The sequence below is a fragment of the Phoca vitulina genome, unplaced genomic scaffold (assembly GCF_004348235.1).
Source record: "Phoca vitulina isolate PV1807 unplaced genomic scaffold, GSC_HSeal_1.0 scaffold96, whole genome shotgun sequence".
Classification (NCBI taxonomy): Eukaryota; Metazoa; Chordata; class Mammalia; order Carnivora; family Phocidae; genus Phoca; species Phoca vitulina.
The window spans coordinates 744,941-762,950 of record NW_022589799.1 but is presented as its reverse complement, the minus strand read 5'-3'; the positions used below and the strand labels follow the sequence as shown (position 1 = coordinate 762,950).

The following is an 18,010-nucleotide window of genomic DNA, read 5'->3' as shown; positions in this document are numbered from 1 at the left end:
CTACCCCATTCTGTAAGTTGTGCTAGCCTATTTCCTGCCATCTCAATTCAGTCATGACATCTCGTGACAACTCAACATATGTTAGTGTGTTGTTGTTACTGAAGCATCACACCAGACTCTGTTTTTTGATCAGTTGTCTTATGGACTTATTTTTACCTGAGAATTTGCCGAAACTTTGCAATGAAAATTGGACTCTGACATCTCAGGCATTCAAAGTGCTTGTTGGAAAGGCTCTGACTTAACTAGATGAGACGTGCTCAGTAATGGTAAAATTGGGATATGTTCTAGAAGTGCCTTCTCTTAAACCTTGGAGTTTTGGTCCTTCAGCTAGACACAGCTCCAAGGGCGGATCAATCAGGGAAGTCAGACTCCAAGCCTGAAAGGAGAGCGCTTTCCCGTTTTGCCCACTCTGTGGTGCGCCGGCTGCCCAAGGGCACGCAGGCTCTTCGGGAATGAAGCAGGGACGAAGCATTTCTGAAGAAGGAACAAACATTCCATCAAGTGAGGAACTAAAAAAGGAATTTGTTTATTGAGGTTAAGAGGGTACAAGCAATATAAAAATCAAAAGCTTATCTGACTTTCTCTGCTTCTCAAATGGGGGTTGGATTTTATTTGTACATTTTCTGAGGGTCCCGATCTGCTCATGGAATCGTTTATACAGGGTGAAGCTGTGGGACAGATTCCTAAAGAGACCCTTCGGGAGAACTCTCATTGGGTGGGTGGGAGTGTTGCTCATGTTGCCTACTTCTTTCCCTTCTGCTTCATGTGTATTACGAAATAGTCATTGCATGCGATGGTGAGCCCAGCAATTAGCGAGAAGAAGCTCTGGAAGCCCACTTTGCCATCTCGGCACTGGTCCAGGTCCTTCATTATTTTGTCCACAGCCAGAGGGTCTTTTTGATTCTAAAAAAAAGAACAAAGGCAAGAAATATCGGTCAGTGGTTACTGTGACAAGCTTCTCTGATTTGCCCTGTTGACAACCATTAATATAATCTTCCAATTATCTGAACTCTTGTTGTAGGTTGTAAGTGATCTTTGGAGGTCACCTAAATGTATTTTTCTGCCTTGAGGGAGCATTTCAGTAAATTCAAATTATTAAGCTAGGAAAGAAGTTTCCGTGGTATCCTTTCATATAACTATAGGGATCTTAGGAACTGCCTATTTCAAGGAAGAGGAGGATTCATGTCAGAGAAGCTAGACCAGGCCTCCTAATTCTCAGTCCACCGCATTTGCCACTGTGAACCTGGCATGACCTCTGACCTGTTCTGCTTCTAGTTCAGCCGTTTCTACAATTTTCGAAATCACAGGATTCTGCCTAAGAACCCCCATTTTTTTTTTTTTTTGCAGTGTCAGCCTACATTCTCTTAACAAGTGCTTGTTTCTGATAACGTGGTCAAATCCTTGAAAAGGGAAACTCTGTAAGAAAAGATGGCGTAAGATAATTTAGGGAGTAAGTTTCAGATCACTCCTGTTCCTAGTGAGGATGGTTAGAAGTGGGAAGCGTGGCTGCTCCTACAGGGGCCAGACCATCAACCAGGGAGGGAGATGTGGCCCTCTGGAGGTGTTAAGGTGTTCAGGGAAAGTCTCTATACTTCTACTGGTTGTGTACACGAGTGAGGGAACTCACGCTCAGCGTCTCGGGCTGGATGTTTCCACCCTGCACCCAGAGACCCCCTAGGCTAAAGCAGCAGCATTTCCCACTTAAGGACTGAAAACTCCGTCCTAAGCCATCAACTGCGACTCACTCTGTGGGGCTGCATCCACTTCAGGTGGGTTTCAGTTAATTCTGGCTTCACCCCTGGCTTCCTGGCTGTGGTCAGAAGGAGTGCAATTTGGATGACACAAGGGTCAACTTTAGAAACAAAATGCTCTGTCAGAGCAGCAGGTGTGGGTGTGCCTGGAATTAGGACCCATGCCTGGAGTAAATGACACCACCATGTTTGGTCCTCCGTACTCCGTACACCCTTTATGTTTCTCATGCTGCAACGCCTTCAGGGGGAAAGGGTCTGGGTCTCACATGATGTTCATCCTCGCTTTGCATTTTATGCAGGGTTTAGTACGCGGAGAATGCCTTTGTGTAATGGGCAGGCTTATAATGAACCCGCATTTTATGCTTGCCTGGAAGGATCGCAGAGAGCGGAAGTGTGGAGGTAATCGTGTCCAGCCCTCTCATTTACAGGGGCAGGAACCGAGGCCCAGAAACCAAAGCCACCTGCCCAGTGTTAGGACAAAGCCAGATCTTCTAACTCCTGGTCTGGGGCTGTTATCAGAGGATGTACAAAAGCAGAACAACAGCGTATTCTGCCCCCTTCTGGCCTAGCATTGTGGTAAGTGCAGCTGTGAGAAGGCAGCTGGGCTACTGGTCTCTGTTTACTTAACTGGTGGTGATGACATGGAAATCAGAGCGTACTGTAAAACCCCGTCTTTACGGAGTCAGGAGGCAGGGGCTTGACGAATGTGCTAACCACCAGGCAGATGACAAGACACAGGACCCAGCCCTTTACCACCATCTCCCTTCACCCGTTAGAGGCTAATGCAGTTTTCTACCGCATTCACAGTAACGATCCTCTTCCTTCCTTCCTTTCCTTCTTCCCTTTCCTTTTTTTTTAGATTTTATTTATTTATTTGACAGAGAGAGAGCACAAGCAGGCAGAGCTGCAGGCAGAGACAGAGGGAGAAGCAGGCTTCTCACTGAGCAAGAGCCTGATGTGGGGCTCGATCCCAGGACCCCCGGATCATAATCTGAGCCGCAGACAGCCACTTAACTGACTGAGCCATCCAGGCGCCCCAGTAACGATCCTTTCAAATGACCACAGTAATGGCAGGGAGAGAAGGGCTTGCATTTCACGCTAGAATTTTGTCAAGCAACATTTCCCCTTCGGTTAAATACCACAACCATGTCTTGAGGGCCTACCATGTAAAAGGACAACTGTGCCTTGTGGCCTAATGTCTTGAGTGAGGTGTCTGAGCTGATGGCAGAGTCCTCTCCTAGTCCTGATGGGCCCCTCAGTCTGTGGGACTCAAGCTGTGTTCCTGTGTTCTCATAGCATTTTCCGTGCGGAAAGCAGTGATTCCTGGAGTCATGCTTGGCTCTCATTCAGCAGATGCTCGACACCATTTCTTTATAGATTAGAGCAGGACACATATTTTTAAAAAGGCTTTATCTGAAGCAACTTAGGAAGAGATGCAAATTGCTCGGAGTGGATGTGACCAGAATGCGGCATCTCCAGTGCCAGGTTTAGGACCTGCGGTTGCCACTTTCTGGTTGATGACTCTCCAGTGAGAGGCCTTTTTTCTCCATCTCTGTCTCAACGGCTGTCTTGTGGTTATATGTGTGCAGCCTTGTTTCACCTCCAAATCGTAAGCTCCTTGAGGGCAGGGACTGTGTCTTCTCTACGTTCTGCTTCCCCTTCTATATCTCACAAACAGTAGGCACTCAATAATGTTTAATAAACAAAGGAACAAAGACACCTTTCTGCTAGTGGCCTCTGCAGGGAAGGGATGAAAAGGGGAAGGAAAAGCCACCAGGGCTAGAAACACTGGGGTTCGTGTCTGGTTCTTTCTGGGCCATTCAGTACTTACTTCCAAAAATCCAGGGAACTCCTTTTCCATGAGTACTCTCAGGTCCTCCTTTGTTAAGTAGCCTTTATCCCCAGCAAACTTGTGAAACGTGAACATCATGGTTTCCATGGCATGTTCCATTTGAGACGGCATTTTGGTGAAGTCTGTTGAAACCTTTTAAAAGATGTAAAGAAAGAGTTTACATGAACTTTTAAGCCACACGTATTGCCAGTCTTCTGTGGGTAACTGGAAGGAAAGTCATTAGGTCATCCATGTGACCCTTTCCGGCTCTAACGTTCAATGAATCTAAGGCCCAGTTCATCCCAGGTGTTGGGCCTCCTGCTGATGGAAATGGGCACCTCAGGTACTGATGCTCTGAATGAGGAATTTGTCTAGTTGTCCACTAATTCTGCATAAATCACCTAATGAGGAATAAAAACTCTAATCATTTGGAAAAGCAAGGTCAGTGTCCCTCTTTTTAACTGACAAAGCACCTACTGAAAGAGCAGAGGTTTCATCTTTTCTCTTGGCACTGGTACATGGGACTCTTAGATACGTCTGAATACCAACAACCCACACAGTCAAGCCTGGTTAATATTGAAAACTTCAACCCTCCAAGCTTAACTAGGAAACCTGATTCAGTGTAAGTTTTTTAGAAATCTGCTAACAGGGCCCCTAGGTGGCACAGTTGGCTGAGTGTCCGACTCTTGGTTTTGGCTCAGGTTGTGATCTCAGGGTCGTGAGATCCAGCTCTGCTCAGTGCAGAGTCTTCTTTTTATTTTATTTTTTTTAAAAGATTTTATTTATTTATTTGAGAGAGAGAGAGGGAGAGAGAGAGAGAGCACAAGCTGCGGGGAGCAGCAGAGGGAGAGGGAGAAGCAGGCTTCCCCCTGAGCAGCAAGCCCGATGTGGGATCATGACCCTGGGATCATGACCTGAGCTGAAGGCAGACACTTAACTGACTGAGCCACCCAGGCGCCCCAGCTGGTATCTTCTTAGCATTCTCTCTCCCTCTCCCCCTGCAAGGCGCCTGCCCCCACCCCCGCTGCCATGCATGTGCTCTCTCTCTCTCTTAAAAAAAGAAAAAGAAGAAAAGAAAAATGGAAATCTGCTTACAAGTGAATTTTCTCTGCTGGGTGTGTATTCTCTACTAAAGGTCTGAACTTGTTACTGCTTGCAATACAGACATTTGCATCTCTGGTAGTAAAGTGCAGTTTCTCAAAGCTACCCAAAGCTCATTATCTAGTTTCTTGAAAAGGAACAAGTAACAGTGTATCCCTAACTCCTTTGGGGACCTAGTTTTTGGCAGGAAGCACAGAAGAGCCACTCTGAGTCTGGGGCACAGTGGGAGAGCAAGAACTTTCCATCAGAAAGTGTTTAAAAGGAGGGAAAGGAAACATGTCAGATCATTATATTCAGGTATAAAGACCTGGGGGCATGTGCCGCATCAAGACCCAGTGCCTGGTATTTAATAGGAGCTCAGTGGATTCTGGCTTAATTGGAAGGAATGCTTTGGCCAGAACAGAGTAGTTTTGGCTGACATCACCTAAGATCACACTAGTGGATAGAAAACAGGTGAGCTTGAATGGAGACTGTAGTATACCACTCCAAAAACAAACAACAACAAAAAACCAAAAAAGCTCCAAAAGGGGAGCCTGGGTGGCTCAGTCAGTTAAGCGGCTGCCTTCTGCTCAGGTCGTGATCCCAGGGTCCTGGGATGGAGCCCCGAATAGGGCTCCCTACTTAGTGGGGAGTCTGCTTCTCCCTCTCCCTCTGCTGCTCCCTCTGCTTGCGCTCTCTCTCATTCTATCAAATAAATAAAATCTTAAAAAAAAAATAAGCCCCCCAAAACCCCACGTCACGGGAACAGGTTTTGAGCACAGGTTGACCAAGAGGCCGGCACCTTCCCTGGCTGAAGAGTGCCCAGAGAAACCAGAAACATGATTTCGGTCTGGTTCCTGCTGCCGGTGGATCTGTGTTCACAGATTTCTAAATATCTTTTACGGAGGAGAAGGTGGAGTTAGTTGGTGACCATGGGGATTGAGCAATTACACTTACGAATTGTAAATTCTACCCCCTAATCCCCAGAAAAGTGCAGGAACCAGCATGCCAAAGAATGTGCTATTCTAGAGAATGTTACACGCCAGACTCTGGTATGATTCATCTGAAAGGCAGTTCTCTTGGAGAGATCAGCAAATTAATGCTTCAAGGTCCACTGTGAGATGAATTCCAGGGGAGCCACACCCTTTTCCCTCCCTTCCTACACAGCCCCTGTGGTTGTCGATGGCAACCCATGGCGCTTAGATGGAGTTGCCCTTGCCTGGATTGTTCTGGAAGTCCAGCAATTTAAGAGAACTGAGCCGAATGAGTCACCTACGGGAGAAAGATGTGGGATCCCACTCCAGTTCTGAAATAACTCAGGAAAAGAGTCAGTGACCAGAAGTATGAAAAAACCTGTGTCTAAGCTCAGAGTGGTAGGGTACTTCACACCGATTCCCAAAGATGCCAAAATTGGTACTGGCTGCCGGACACCCAGGTCACCTTCTGCACAGAGCAGAGCAGAGGGAAAGTGCACTGCAAAGCCAGAGAACTAAGAAAGGGGACACAGCACGGTAAGGACCCCTATAATGGGAGAACAGGCTAATTTAGGAACTTCTAAGAGATACAAGTTGTAAGCAGGAGATCTTGGCCACCCTTGAATATGTTCTTCAAGAGAGTAAGGCCAGTCTAACCCACATTCGCTCAGGTCTCGGGTCACTCCAGTCCTACCCCTCCTTGTCCACATTCATTACGAAGTATTCCTCTCTGAAGCCACATGCCTGCCCCATTGGGTCCCCCATCTCCCCCTCACCGTTTTATTTAAGAAATGGGCTGTAAGTACAGTAGCCAGCTGACTCCCTATTTGTCAGGTAGACCTTTTGTAATAAGAATGCAGAACAGTGGGCACCTGGGTGGCTCAGTCGTTAAGCGTCTGCCTTCAGCTCAGGTCATGATCCCGGGGTCCTGGGATCGAGCCCCGCATCGGGCTCCCTGCTCAGCGGGAAGCCTGCTTCTCCCTCTCCCACTCCCCCTGCTTGTGTTCCCCCCCCCCGCCCCGTCAAATAAATAAATAAAATCTTAAAAAAAAAAAGAAAAAAGAATGCAGAACAGTGACTAGCCAGGAGTTCTTAGAGATGAATGGCTTTGAAAACCAGAGGAGATGCCCACAGTCTCATCAGGAACCGGTGCCCAGAGAGCACTGAGCATGGCTATGAGCAAATTATTCTGTTTGGAAGGAGGAGCCAGTGCACTGGTTTTAAAGTAAGATGAAGGAAAAGGGGGAAAAGTTGTGATTAGAACTGTTCTCTTAGCTAGTGGATGAGTCACGGAGCTCGTTCCCCAAGTGCAGCTCTTCGCCCCAGAGTCAGCGGCCCTCCCCTCTTGGGTGGGGCAGGCTGCAGGGCTGACCGTTGGTAGCTAGAGTAGGAAGTTCAGGGACCTGAATCTGGCGCTTCCATCCCTCCAATCCTGCGACACGCTCTGCTCCATTTTTGCTGGGGTGCCTTGGGCCTGGGGCTGAGAGGTGGCAGCATCCTCTCTGTACCCAGGACAACCCAGTCCTGCACCTGAAACACTCCATCCATTTACTCTTTCAGCTGTTTGTCTCTCTCTCAGATTTAAGATCCTCTAGGTTAAAAACTGAGTTATTCTGTTCTATCTATGAGCCACATGATAAGCATTTGCTAAATGAGTGAATGAATAAATCAGACAAGCCCCTTGGCAGGACCTGAAGTGCAGGTGTGACCACCCAGGTCTGGACTGAAAACCTTGTAGTTCAGACCTCAGCAGAAGGATGTGAAGCTGGAAGAGTTGGGGAAGGGGCCCACAGGGGCTGCCTGTAAATGGAACAGTAGGGTACAGAGGAAAGCACATTCCATGAGTGCAGGAAAAAAACGCGTCCTGCTAAACAGGTCTGGCCGGACCCTGAACATGACTTCTCTTTCTCTTCTCACTCCTGCTGTTTTCTTGTGTTTTGGTTCTCACTGTGAGCTCCATAGGCTGTTAACTACCTCATCATTCTTTCATTTTTTTATTGAGTCATTTTATTCCGATGTCTGTGTATCCTCCCTACCTGCTTGCCTGGGTAAGAGGTCTTTAAGATGGAGGCTCAGAACTCTGTAGTCTTTCTCCGTGTAGCTTTCTCTACAGAAAAGAATTTTGGACTCCACAAATTTAGTCACAGTGGTGGGAATTAAGTTTTCCATTTCTGGTCCTCCTACCCTGAGCACCTGCTGTGCCCATCCCTGATGTGAGGCTGGTACGCGTGCTCGCACACACTCTTTCTCTCTCTCCATGGTGCTTGCTTTTGGGGAGTTCACCAGCTAATGGCATACTGTTTAAAAATATATCCTGAATTTTAGCTAATTGTGTTTCTGATTCTTGCCCCACTAGATTGTGGGTTCCTTGAGCACCCTGCCCTCCCACAGCCTGCTCAATGAAGTGGTGAGAATGAAAGTGACAATAATGTACATTTTGATTCTCCTGGGAGTAGCAGGGAGCAGGAGGCCTCCTTAGAAAAGTGTCTGCTCTTGAGCAGTCCCAGATGTTTGCTCTGGACCCATGCCCAGATTCAGACCGTAATTTCAAAAAGGACACTTTTAAAGAGCAAGAGGTCTGATTTACTTTGCTCTTCTGTGTCTTGTCTATACCCTAGTTTTCTTATGGCCCACCCAGAAAATAATTGGCAGGGGGACAGTCAAAACATCTGTTATTTAAAAATGTGTTTGAGGTTTCCTTCCTTTTGCCTTGGAGATTTTGAAAAGAAAAAAGCAAAAACCTTTTTTTTTTTTTTTTAATTGAACACAGAAGGTATTTTTGAATTTGATCCCTAAAGAGAATTCAGAAAAAAATGAGTTGAGGCAATGGATCTGGATCCAGGCTGTCTCTCCCACCTCTCCCCAAACATAAAACTTGCTCACCAAAAAAGTGGGCAGCAAAGAAAAAGCTCCAGATGCAATGCAATAGGAAGAAAGAACTCAGAAGCCTTCTCTACCCCAAGGGAGCACATCCACGTTTCCCTGAAGAGTTGTCAGACATCAGCCGGAACTGGCGAACAGTAGCCATTGTGACAACTGCTAGTAAATCCATCGGTGGGTTGGGTGGTAGTTACTTAGTGAAGGGGTAGGAAGTGCTGAAGATTGTCAAAAATATAAATTTTTTTTTTTGCTTTTGGTGTGAGATTTCTAAATTGTTGAGTCTCCAGGAAAATGAAAAGCTTAAGAAAGATGCTAAAACTTCATTCCAGCTTTCCCAGCACTCAGAATGCTAATTTATACATCATAACCCTGAAAAGATTCCATTGTTTCCCTCAACTTTGAAATACTGGGCTGTATCCAAGGGCATACCAAGTGGGTAGTACTCTAAAAAAGCCACATTTTTGGAACTCTCATTGGAAAGCAGGGAGGCACCCAGTCTCAGCCCCACCCAGCCCAAGGCCTGACTTCACTGGGGTGGCTGCTTGGGGGACTGGTCAAAGGCCAGACACGGGAGGAAAAGGGCCCATCTGACATTGTTTGCAAGAAAAGCCAGGGAAGAGCATCACCTAGAAATCAGTGTACTTTGTGGCCAGTACACCCTCAAGAAGACTTGAAGAACTGAAATAGGAAACTTCAAATGGTGGGTCAAGGACAATGATGAAGAAAGTAGCTTCTGGCTGTCAAGGAAAGCATATATGTCATCGAGGAGAGACAATTAAATAGAAACAGGATAGGAATCTGTGAGGGCCGGGCTGATGAAGAAATTTCACATGAGTTATATGAACTCATTTCTGCCCCAGCCTCTGGTATTATCCTTTGCAACTGGCTTGCATGCTGGAGGCAAAGATCACTGTCAGGGTGTTTCCATGAGCCTGGCCTCACCTGAAGCGCAGCATATAAAGATCCACTGCAGCAGTTTGGAAACTCAAGCTGCAGGGGGGTGGGGGTGGAAACCTGCAGCAACTGCTAAAAACATCAACCGGAAGAGCTACCTCACACCTAAAGCTGTGGCAGCCTGCCAGCAGGCACACGGCCCAATCCCCCAACAGTGGTGCGTCTCACCATGGCCCTGCCAATCCAGTTGCTGCCCTCACCCGCAGTTCAGTCAAGAAACCTCTCCTTCAGATAGCTGGCCAGTCCCGGTGACTCACTTCCTCTTGGAAAATGCCCTCTGAGATGGCACAGTTCCCCTTCTCCTTCAGGGAGTGTTCTGTCGGAACCATCTGCAGAGAGTATCTGGCACCATTGGGGCCACACCCACATGGTCTCACAGCTGAGTCACGGGCCTGCACTAGGAGAATCTGGGAGCCCTTTGTGCTGGCCAGGCCCTGCACGATGCTCCCAGCTCCCCTTGGGAGGGAAGGGGGGGTGGGCTTGATGTATCTCAGGGTCTGGCCTAGGGCTCTGCTCTGCCTATCTTGTAGCTGCTCGGCTTTAATCGGCTTTTCTCACCAGCCCCACCCACCCAACTTGGCGGAGTCAATTAGCCAGAGTCTAACTGGACAGTAAGCAGTGTCCAGGCTTCGAGAAAGCCGCATTCCTTTGGCTAAGCTCAAGTTGTGACCCGGTACCAACGGCAAGTCTATCTGTGTCTCATTGCACGGGGCCAGGTTAATCTGGGTTGGGAGGTCTTTCGTCAAGGCTGCTCTTCCCCTCTTTATAGTTCCACTTGTTTAATGAAGATCGCAAGAAGGGAATCCTTTCGGGAGGGAAATCCCGTCCTATATTCCCCTCTCCGCCACCGCGGGCTAGCCAAGCTTTATAAAGAAAACAAACACACCTACACACAAACAACAGGAAGCCCAACCTGAAGCATCTGGGCGAGGGACTGAGCAGTGCCCTTGAGGAAGGGAGTCCGCCAGCTCCAACCCGTCCAGCTCGGGCCCTCCAGCTCACACACATCTGCGGGAGGTCAGCCCGCAGCCGGAGCCCACAGAGAAACAGGCCAGCCAGGAAGGGGCGAGAAGCGGGGCTTCGGATAACTCGGGGGACTAGTGGAAAAGTAGGAAAAGTGGGAGTAAGGAGAAACGGAAAGGGAGGAGAGAGCACAGGCTCCGGGGCGCCGACACCGCGGTCCTGGAATAAAGGACGAGCGCCCCTCCTCCAGTCCGCGAGGATCAAGGGCAGGGGCGCTGCCCGCCTCGCCCGGGTGTGGCCCAGGGCGCTGAGAAGTGGACACCCAACAGCCCCCGGCGCCCGGAACAACCGCGCGAAGCCCGGGCAGCCGATGGGGGGCTTCCCCGGGCGCCGGGTCGGGGCTGGGGAGCGGCCGGGGAGCGGCGGGCGGAACTCACCTTGGCCTGAGGCGCGGCGGGGACGATTGGTTGGCTGGGACGCACGGCCAGTGAGCGGAGCGCGAAGGGCTGGAAGCCTTAGTACGGGGCGGGGGTGGGGGAGTGGGGGGGAGGGGGAGGCAGGAGGAGCCTGGGCCGGTGTCCGGGCCGCGCTCACCCCACCCCTTCCCCCGCCCTCCTCTTCCTGTCCCCCCCCACGCCCCGCGCAGGCACACACCCTCCCCGCGGTGCCGCAGCGCGCGGACCTCCACCCGCTCTCACCTCGCCCGAGAGCATTCTTGTGAACATCGCTTCCTACTCGAGAGCTCTCGGATATTTCAGGACATCCCCACCCTGGGCCGTGTCCTTCCTCTCGGGTTTGGTTTAGAGAGTGAGCGCGCGAGGAAATCAAAGAATCCAGCGGTTCTGCGGGTGGGGCGCGCTGGCCCAGAACCAGATGTAGGCGGCTCTTCGGTAACCTACGGGGCTAGGACTGGACGGTACCGCAGGGAGGGAGGGCACGTGGAGTCCTAACGACCGCCAAGGTGTCGTATTCTCAGATTAGGCCCAGGACGTGAGTCCGGAGGGTCTTCGTGGCCTGTGCCCGTCCGCCTAGGTCTAGGGGAGAAGCCCTGCCTGTGCTTGCCCCGCGGGGGGTGGGGGGGATGAAGGGTGCTGTTGGCTAGTCGGCTCCCACATGAACCCTTTGTTGAACAAGGGATTGACCCCTCAGTGTGTATGGCTCCACGTGGTGGACAGTGCAGCTTCAGCTGTGGTTGACCAAAGTCAAGACCAAAGTTCCTAAGCCTCCTTTCTGTCCTGTAATTGGCCTGTTTGGTTCTCGAAGCCCTGTAGGAGAAATTTCTGGAAGAAATTTAGAGAAAACCTAAGTGTTTCTAGTGGATGCACAGTGTTTCCCTCCTCCCCCCATTTATTTTAACTGCTGTTTAGGGTTAAATGCAAACTACTAGCAGCTGTTGGTGGAAAAGGGCCCAGTCCCAAGTTCTGGGTTTTCCTTTGTTCCCAGGGGAGGTCCTGGGAGGAGTGGAGTGAGTGATCCTAAAGGAATGAGCAGAGTCGGGGAATCCTCCAGGTGCTACCATGTGACTAATCTTGGCTCTTGCTAGGAAAACCCAATTTGGATTTCAATTCTCACTCACGCTGGGTTCCTGCAACCCTCGTGGTGACTGTTTAGGGGGGAGTTCTTAAAAATCTTGCCATATGCTTCCCAAGTTTTTCCCAGGCCCCAGGTTATAGTCAAGAGTGGAGAAAATCCTGGATCCTGTTAGTCCCAGGGAAGATGCAACTGGTTTTAGAATGAGAACACCTGAGTTTGTATACTCTTACTTACTTGATTTCTTCATTTGATCCACAGACCTTTACGAATGCTCAGTATATATGGCAGGCCCTGGGCATTCAGTTTCTTCCCTCAAAGAGCTTCCAATCTAGTTGGAAGGTAGATAAGCAAACAATTAAAATCCGGTGCCCCCAGTGAATGGTAGAGGACACTAGGGGATACTTGGAGAATGTTGACTCCAAGTGGTCACAGAACAATTCCTGGAGGAGGCAACGTTTGGTTGATGTTTTAAAAGTAACAATGACACTTATTGTGACTTTTAAATCTGATTATAAAACAGGTTGTATTCTTATTATAGGTTTGGAAAATATACCAATGTATGGAAAAGAAAATACAATTATTTGTAAACCTATGAACCAAAGATAAACATTTCTGTGTTTTCTAGTCTTTTTATACATCTATTATATATGTGTGTGTGTGTGTGTGTGCGCACATGCTTACACGCACGCACGTATTTGTAATTTGGGGATTTGGGGGGACAGAGGGGGATTTTAAAAAATTGAACCCAGAGGGCATTCTCAAATTTGGTCCCTAAAGCAAATTCAGAAAAAATGAATTGAGGCAATGGATCTGGATCCAGGCTGTCTCTCCCACCTCTCCCCAAACATAAAACTTGCTCACCAAAAAAGTGGGCAGCAAAGAAAAAGCTCCAGATGCAATGCAATAGGAAGAAAGAACTCAGAAGCCTTCTCTACCCCAAGGGAGCACATCCACGTTTCCCTGAAGAGTTGTCAGACATCAGCCGGAACTGGCGAACAGTAGCCATTGTGACAACTGCTAGTAAATCCATCGGTGGGTTGGGTGGTAGTTACTTAGTGAAGGGGTAGGAAGTGCTGAAGATTGTCAAAAATATAAATTTTTTTTTTTGCTTTTGATGTGAGATTTCTAAATTGTGATCACACTGATTATAGAATTATGTGTTCTATTTTTGTTCCATAATACTTTATCTTTTCTCTTTTCTCTTTCTTTCTTTTTCTTTCTTTCTTTCTTTCTTTTCTTTCTTTCCTTCTTTCTTTCTTTTTCTTTCTCTCTCTCTTTCTTTCTTTTTCTCTCTTTTCTTTTTACTATTTTCTGTCATTAAATATTGTCAAGAACATGCTCATTCATTCACTCATTCTTTTTTTTTCCCCATTCAACTACACTGTAGCTTCTCTGCTCTCTTCTCCTGGTTGCTGGTGCCAGACTCTGAGACCCCCCAGGTCCTAGTAGCTGTGGCTCCAAAGACGGAGGGAACTGGGTTTCTGAAACCCTGTTAAGTGCTGAGGACGCAGTGGTGAAAATGGTCAGTAGGATGGCTGCTATCTCTGCCTTTGTGCAGCTTTCTACAATTTCGTACTGGTAGGTCCATAAAGTCCCATGTATCTACCATGCTTATTATAATCTCCCTCTAGAAGAGGTTGTACCAGGCAGTTCGTTCTTTCTTTTTCTTTTTAAAGATTTTGTTTATTTATCAGACAGAGAGAGAGAGAGGACATAAGCAGGGGGAGTGGCAGGCAGAGGGAGAGGGAGAAGCAGACTCCCCGCTGAGCAGGGAGCCCAATGCGGGGCTCGATCCCAGGACCCTGGAATCATGACCTGAGCTGAAGGCAGACGCTTAACGACTGAGCCACCCAGGCCCCCCTAGGCCATTCTTTCTTGAGAAAGTAGTCATGCCTTGTAAACCACATGCATACAGTGGAGCCAACTCTGTTTACCTAGTGACAACCAATCAGATCAGGCAGCAGTGCCTGAGCCAGAGCTGCCCAGCAAGGATGGTAGAGTAGCAGGGGGAAGGGGAGCTGTGCAGAAAGAAACAGATGGCTCTGTGAAAAATCAATAAAAGAAAATCTTGTTTAAAGTGGAGTCAGGAAGCCAGCAGGGGGAGCTCTCATGCCCTAGGGCTCATCAATTGCAGACCCAAAAGGAAGAGAGGGACCTTGCGGGTGGATACTACTTACTATCCAGGCGGGAGGGAGGAAGGCTTTCTAGCACAGTCCAGCCAATGAGAGACTGTCACAACTCAGCCAATGAAAAGCCACTACCCTTCACATTCCCAGTTTACTTGAATGGACTTGATGTTTATAATAGTGCCTGTGAACTTGCAATTTCCTCTATAAAAGAGCAGTCCTCCTTTGTTCTCCTGACTTGCCTACGTTTGCTTGTCTCAGTTTGTAATTCTCTGCTATTCCCAAATAAGCCCATATTTGCTGGTAAAATAACTGGTAGTTTTATTTTTTAGATTAACAGCCATCCAAGGAATGGGAACAGAGGCCTGACTCAGTGTGGTCCCTGGAGCGAAGAGAAGGCAATGTTGAAGCTTTCCACCAGGTCTGTGGTATGTTCTAGTACACTAAATGCTAGGAGCAGGGGACATCGTTCCACTACTGAGGCAGCAGTGGGAGTTGTCCCTCTTCTCAGGGTGGGCACAAAACCCATTACCCGGTGGTTCTTAACTTTTTGGGGTTTGTAGCTGCAGCCCAGAGGGTGGCCTGTTCACCAGAATTGTGTGCTCTTCCTGTCAGAGTGGACAGGAGTACTCAGCCGGGAGTTAGGATCCCAGCACCTCTTGCACTTAGGTGGGACTCTGACCAGGCACCCGCTGAATGGAACTGGAAGTGATGTGTCACTTGCAGACCAAATTGGTTAAGAGGTGACTTTACCACATTTTTTCTTTCCCTCTGCTAGATGCTGAGGCTTTAGGGTTGGAAGAATCACAGCTGAAGGAGCCCGGGTTACTGAATCACTGAGTGGAGGAAAACCACCTGCTAACTAGGCACAGCTTCGCTGGAACAGTTATGTGGGTGAGAAAGAAAACTGTGGAATTTGGGGGTTTACTTGTTACAGCATAACCCTAACAGATAGAATGGCATTCTTTTGAGTGCTAGGAATTTTGGCAGCACACTCAGAAAGATTAAGTGGCGCACATAAGAGTTACACTATTATACTGATCACACGGCAGCATTGTGGCATGTTCGAGTGAACCAGCTTCCGTCCCGAGGCTCTGTTGGAGCCTCACGAGGCACAGTTTGCCCAGGTCTGGTAGATACGTACACCTTTTTGTCTCTTCGTGTGTATCAAGTTGTGCCTGTAGCGCAGGGAAACTGCATGCAGCCTAGCTCCACGTTCTGTTTGCCCAGAAACTGTTACTGCTGTGAATCGTAGTTGTAGCAAAAGAACACTTCATCTGTCAGTGAAGGAGCCCTGAGGAGTCACCGTGGTCCTCCAAAACCACAGATGTATGGCTGCCTGGCCAAGACGAGTTGCTGGCAATCCAGAAAACAAAACAAAACAACAAACCCCCAAGTGTGGACACCCTAAACAGGGAAATGTAATTTACTAAACCTTTTCCGTAGTTTTTGAACATTTAGGTTGTTACCAGTTGTTTTTCTTTTTACTGCCATATATAATGATATACAATAGGACTACCTTTGAATAAACATCTTTGCCCACCTGTTTATTTTCTTGGGATAGACAAGTCGGGCTTCGATTGTGTGGGGGCAGACGGGGGAAAAGCACGTGCCAGAGCATGGAATTGTGGAGTAGTGCTTCTATCCCAGGAATTGCCCCAGTCCTGAGAGGAGGTGCCTTTCCTGGCGCACCTGAAATACTCTTCTAAGGAGCTTCGAGCTTGTTTTTGAAGGTAACAGGGAATCACTGAAGAATGTTAAAGGAGTGTGAGTGGCTACCCCCTTACCAGCTGCCAGGCTCCGGGCAGGTCATCACACCACTGTGAACTTGAGTCTCCTTCTGGGTAAAATAGGGAGAGACACCGATCTTCTGGGGTGACAGAAAAAAATGAAGCAGTGAGTGACCATGAAGGCACCAGCTGTGCCCAGCAGGCAGCGGGTTCTGCACAGTGGCCAGCTTCTGTGTGGTCCCTCCCTCCGTGAAGCAAAAGCTCTAGGGAGGCCAAGCAGGGCTCGGGGTCTGTAGTGTGTGATTCGTGGGCAAACGCCTTTGAGCAGTCTTCCCTCCAGGGCACTGGAGGGTTCCACAGAGGCTGTGTTTGCTGTGCTAACTTATCTCGTGGGGCAGCAAAAGCTGAAGGACTGTAGCTTGCCTATCTTCCTCCCTTCCTTCCTTCCTTTTAAACACAGAACTCTTAGTTGGGGGTTGGAAACTACCTGGTTCTTCTGTAGGTGAGCTGCAAATTCTAATGATTATAATCTATCAGATATTCACTGAGCGCCTTCTTCTTTTTTTTTAACTGAGCACCTTCCAATACCTGGTATGGTCTGGGTACTGTGGCTACGTCCATGACCAAGATAGACAAATTTCCGAGGCCTTACATTCTACTGGGAAAGACAAACAAAATACAAGTAAAGGAGAAAGCTAAACTAATATAAAAATTGTGGTAGGTTGTAATGAGGGCCATGATGGGAAACGCAAGAGTCCGAATGAGAGTAAAATTGAAGAGGACATGTTTTAGGTAAAAAGTCAGGGAAGAGGGATGCCTGGGTGGCTCAGTGGGTTAAGCGTTTGCCTTCAGCTCAGGTCATGATGCCAGGACCCTGGGATGGAGCCCCTCATCAGGCTCCCTGCTCGGTGGGGAGCCTGCTTCTCCCTCTGCCTGCCACTCCCCCTGCTTGTGCTCTCTCTCTCTCTCTAACAAATAAATAAATAAAATCTTGAAAAAAAGTCATGGAAGAGTACACTGAAGACTTAGAGGAAGACGAGGAACCAGGGTTGCACATAGAGCAGGGGCTAGGAGGAAGCTTACCCTGTGGACGGAAAAGCAAGTGCAGAGACTGGGAGGTGGGCAGGGGAAGTGAGCCTGCAGCATGGTGGGGAGCAGAGGGGAGGGTGACAGGACATGAGGTAGAAGGCACAATTTGCTAGGTCTTAACATGGTGGTTAAGAGCACAGACTTGAGGTCAGTCCTATTTTCTGTGCCTCGCATTAGCCACCTAAGCTTTCCAAATTTTAGTTTTCTCATTTGGAAAAGGGACTTGATCTTAGTACCTGCCTCACAGGAATGTTGCAAATATAAATGAGAAAATGCATATAAATGCTTAGCTGAGTGCCTGGCACATGGGAAGCGCCACACTCATGTTAATCATACTTATTACTAAACGGAGGATGGCTTGGAGCCGGACGGGCCTGTATGGAATCCTGGCTCTGCTGCAGGGTTGCTTTGTGCCATGGGCAGGCATGTCTTTATGCCCTCTGTTCCTCGTCTATGAAATTCCTTAAATGCCTGTCCTGGGGAGTAATTATTATGGGAATTATATGAGGTGATTTATGTGCAGCCATCCTGATGGTAGGAACCAACCCCTCAAGGTCTTATAATTATTATTATTTTTTTAAAGATTTTATTTATTTGAGAGAGAGAGCGAGCAAGCACAGAGGGAGAGGGAGAAGGAGACTCCCTGTTGAGCAGAGAGCTGGACACGGGGCTCGATCCCAGGACCCTGAGCTACCCAGGTGCTCCAGGTCTTATAATTATTTAAAAATATTTTCCTGGAAGGGCACCTGGTGACTCAGTCGTTAAGCGTCTGCCTTCGGCTCAGGTCATGATCCTGGGGTCCTGGGATCGAGCCCCGCATCGGGCTCCCTTCTCCACGGGAAGCCTGCTTCTCCCTCTCCCACTCCCCCTGCTTGTGTTCCCTCTCTCGCTGTGTCTGTCTCTGTCAAATAAATAAATAAATCTTAAAAAAATTTTTTTTCCTGGATATTACAGCCTCTTAGTAAACACTCCAAAAGAGACAATCAAAACCTAAATGAAAATCTGTTATAAGTTTGTGAATCGGGCACCTGGGTGGCACAGTCGGTTAGGCATCTGAGTCTTGGTTTTGGCTCAGGTGATCTCAGGCTCATGATCATGA

General features: G+C 48.3%; 1 protein-coding gene and 1 long non-coding RNA gene across 3 annotated transcripts in view; one reads left to right on the top strand and one right to left on the bottom strand.

The window, feature by feature from the left end:
* The window catches only part of LOC116627270, an 80,339-nt gene extending 64,852 nt beyond the window's left edge, over positions 1-15,487 (top strand). Inside the window, exons 2-3 of the long non-coding RNA XR_004298465.1 lie at positions 14,425-14,513; positions 14,871-15,487. This is a non-coding gene — a long non-coding RNA (uncharacterized LOC116627270). The remainder of the gene's footprint in view (positions 1-14,424; positions 14,514-14,870) is intronic.
* On the bottom strand, positions 503-11,217 carry S100A10 (S100 calcium binding protein A10). 2 transcript variants are annotated; one of them, XM_032396996.1, is made up of 3 exons: positions 11,132-11,217; positions 3,583-3,735; positions 503-903 (listed from the first exon to the last, which is right to left on the bottom strand). In XM_032396996.1, the coding sequence occupies exons 1-3, from the start codon at positions 11,156-11,158 to the stop codon at positions 742-744; spliced, it is 342 nt and encodes a 113-aa protein (XP_032252887.1). In that variant the 5' UTR covers positions 11,159-11,217; the 3' UTR covers positions 503-741. The 2 variants fall into 2 exon arrangements, with proteins under 2 accessions (XP_032252887.1, XP_032252888.1); XM_032396997.1 differs by lacking the exon at positions 11,132-11,217 and adding an exon at positions 10,871-10,958.
* Positions 15,488-18,010: the final 2,523 nt, after the last annotated feature.

Excerpts from the sequence above, each read along its gene's own strand:
- S100A10 (XM_032396996.1), bottom strand. The coding sequence starts at position 11,158 with ATGTTCACAAGAATGCTCTCGGGCGAG. Across the intron at positions 3,736-11,131 it reads CAAGAATGCTCTCGGGCGAG|GTTTCAACAGACTTCACCAA; the intron begins GTGAGAGCGGGT and ends ATCTTTTAAAAG. Across the intron at positions 904-3,582 it reads AGTTCCCTGGATTTTTGGAA|AATCAAAAAGACCCTCTGGC; the intron begins GTAAGTACTGAA and ends TCTTTTTTTTAG.